General features: G+C 38.8%; 1 protein-coding gene across 1 annotated transcript in view; it reads right to left on the bottom strand.

Moving 5' to 3' along the window:
* Positions 1-10: 10 nt before the first annotated feature.
* Positions 11-485, bottom strand: part of LOC118342300 (histone H2A-like) — an 800-nt gene continuing 325 nt past the window's right edge. Inside the window, 1 exon segment of the mRNA XM_035680791.1 lies at positions 11-485. This exon segment is cut by the window's right edge and continues 25 nt beyond it. Within this exon segment, the coding sequence (XP_035536684.1) occupies positions 366-485 (120 nt within the window). The 3' untranslated portion in view covers positions 11-365.

The following is a 485-nucleotide window of genomic DNA, read 5'->3' as shown; positions in this document are numbered from 1 at the left end:
ATGTCATGTCTTTAATTCAGGTTACACACTTTAAACATTAGTTATATTAATATAAGTTACTAAATAAAGACACCAATTCAGTTTCAATCTCAGCTAAAGGCTCAGAGGAGAAACTAATTACTGACAAAACGAATAAAAATTGAGAAAGTTTATGTAATAAACTTAATTATATGATAGACTAATGATACTTTTAGATATGTTGTACTTTATATATTATAGATAAAGTACAGTTCTATAACCTCTAACTGTTTAACTCCGGTTATATAAACACAATCGGTGTATTTCTGATGTAAATGAAGGATGTTGCTCTTCAGTGGAGGTTGTGTGGCTCTTAAAAGAGCCGTTGGTTTGGTCGAGTCGCTGCTTCACTTCTTGGCGGGCTTCTCGGTCTTCTTGGGCAGCAGAACAGCCTGGATGTTGGGCAGCACGCCGCCCTGAGCGATGGTCACTCCGCCCAGCAGCTTGTTGAGCTCCTCGTCGTTGCG

This window comes from Morone saxatilis, unplaced genomic scaffold (assembly GCF_004916995.1).
Source record: "Morone saxatilis isolate NCDOM2014 unplaced genomic scaffold, NCSU_SB_2.0 Contig86, whole genome shotgun sequence".
NCBI classification, from domain to species: domain Eukaryota; kingdom Metazoa; phylum Chordata; class Actinopteri; family Moronidae; genus Morone; species Morone saxatilis.
Note: the sequence above shows the minus strand (reverse complement) of the source record. Positions and strands in the feature narration are given on the sequence as shown.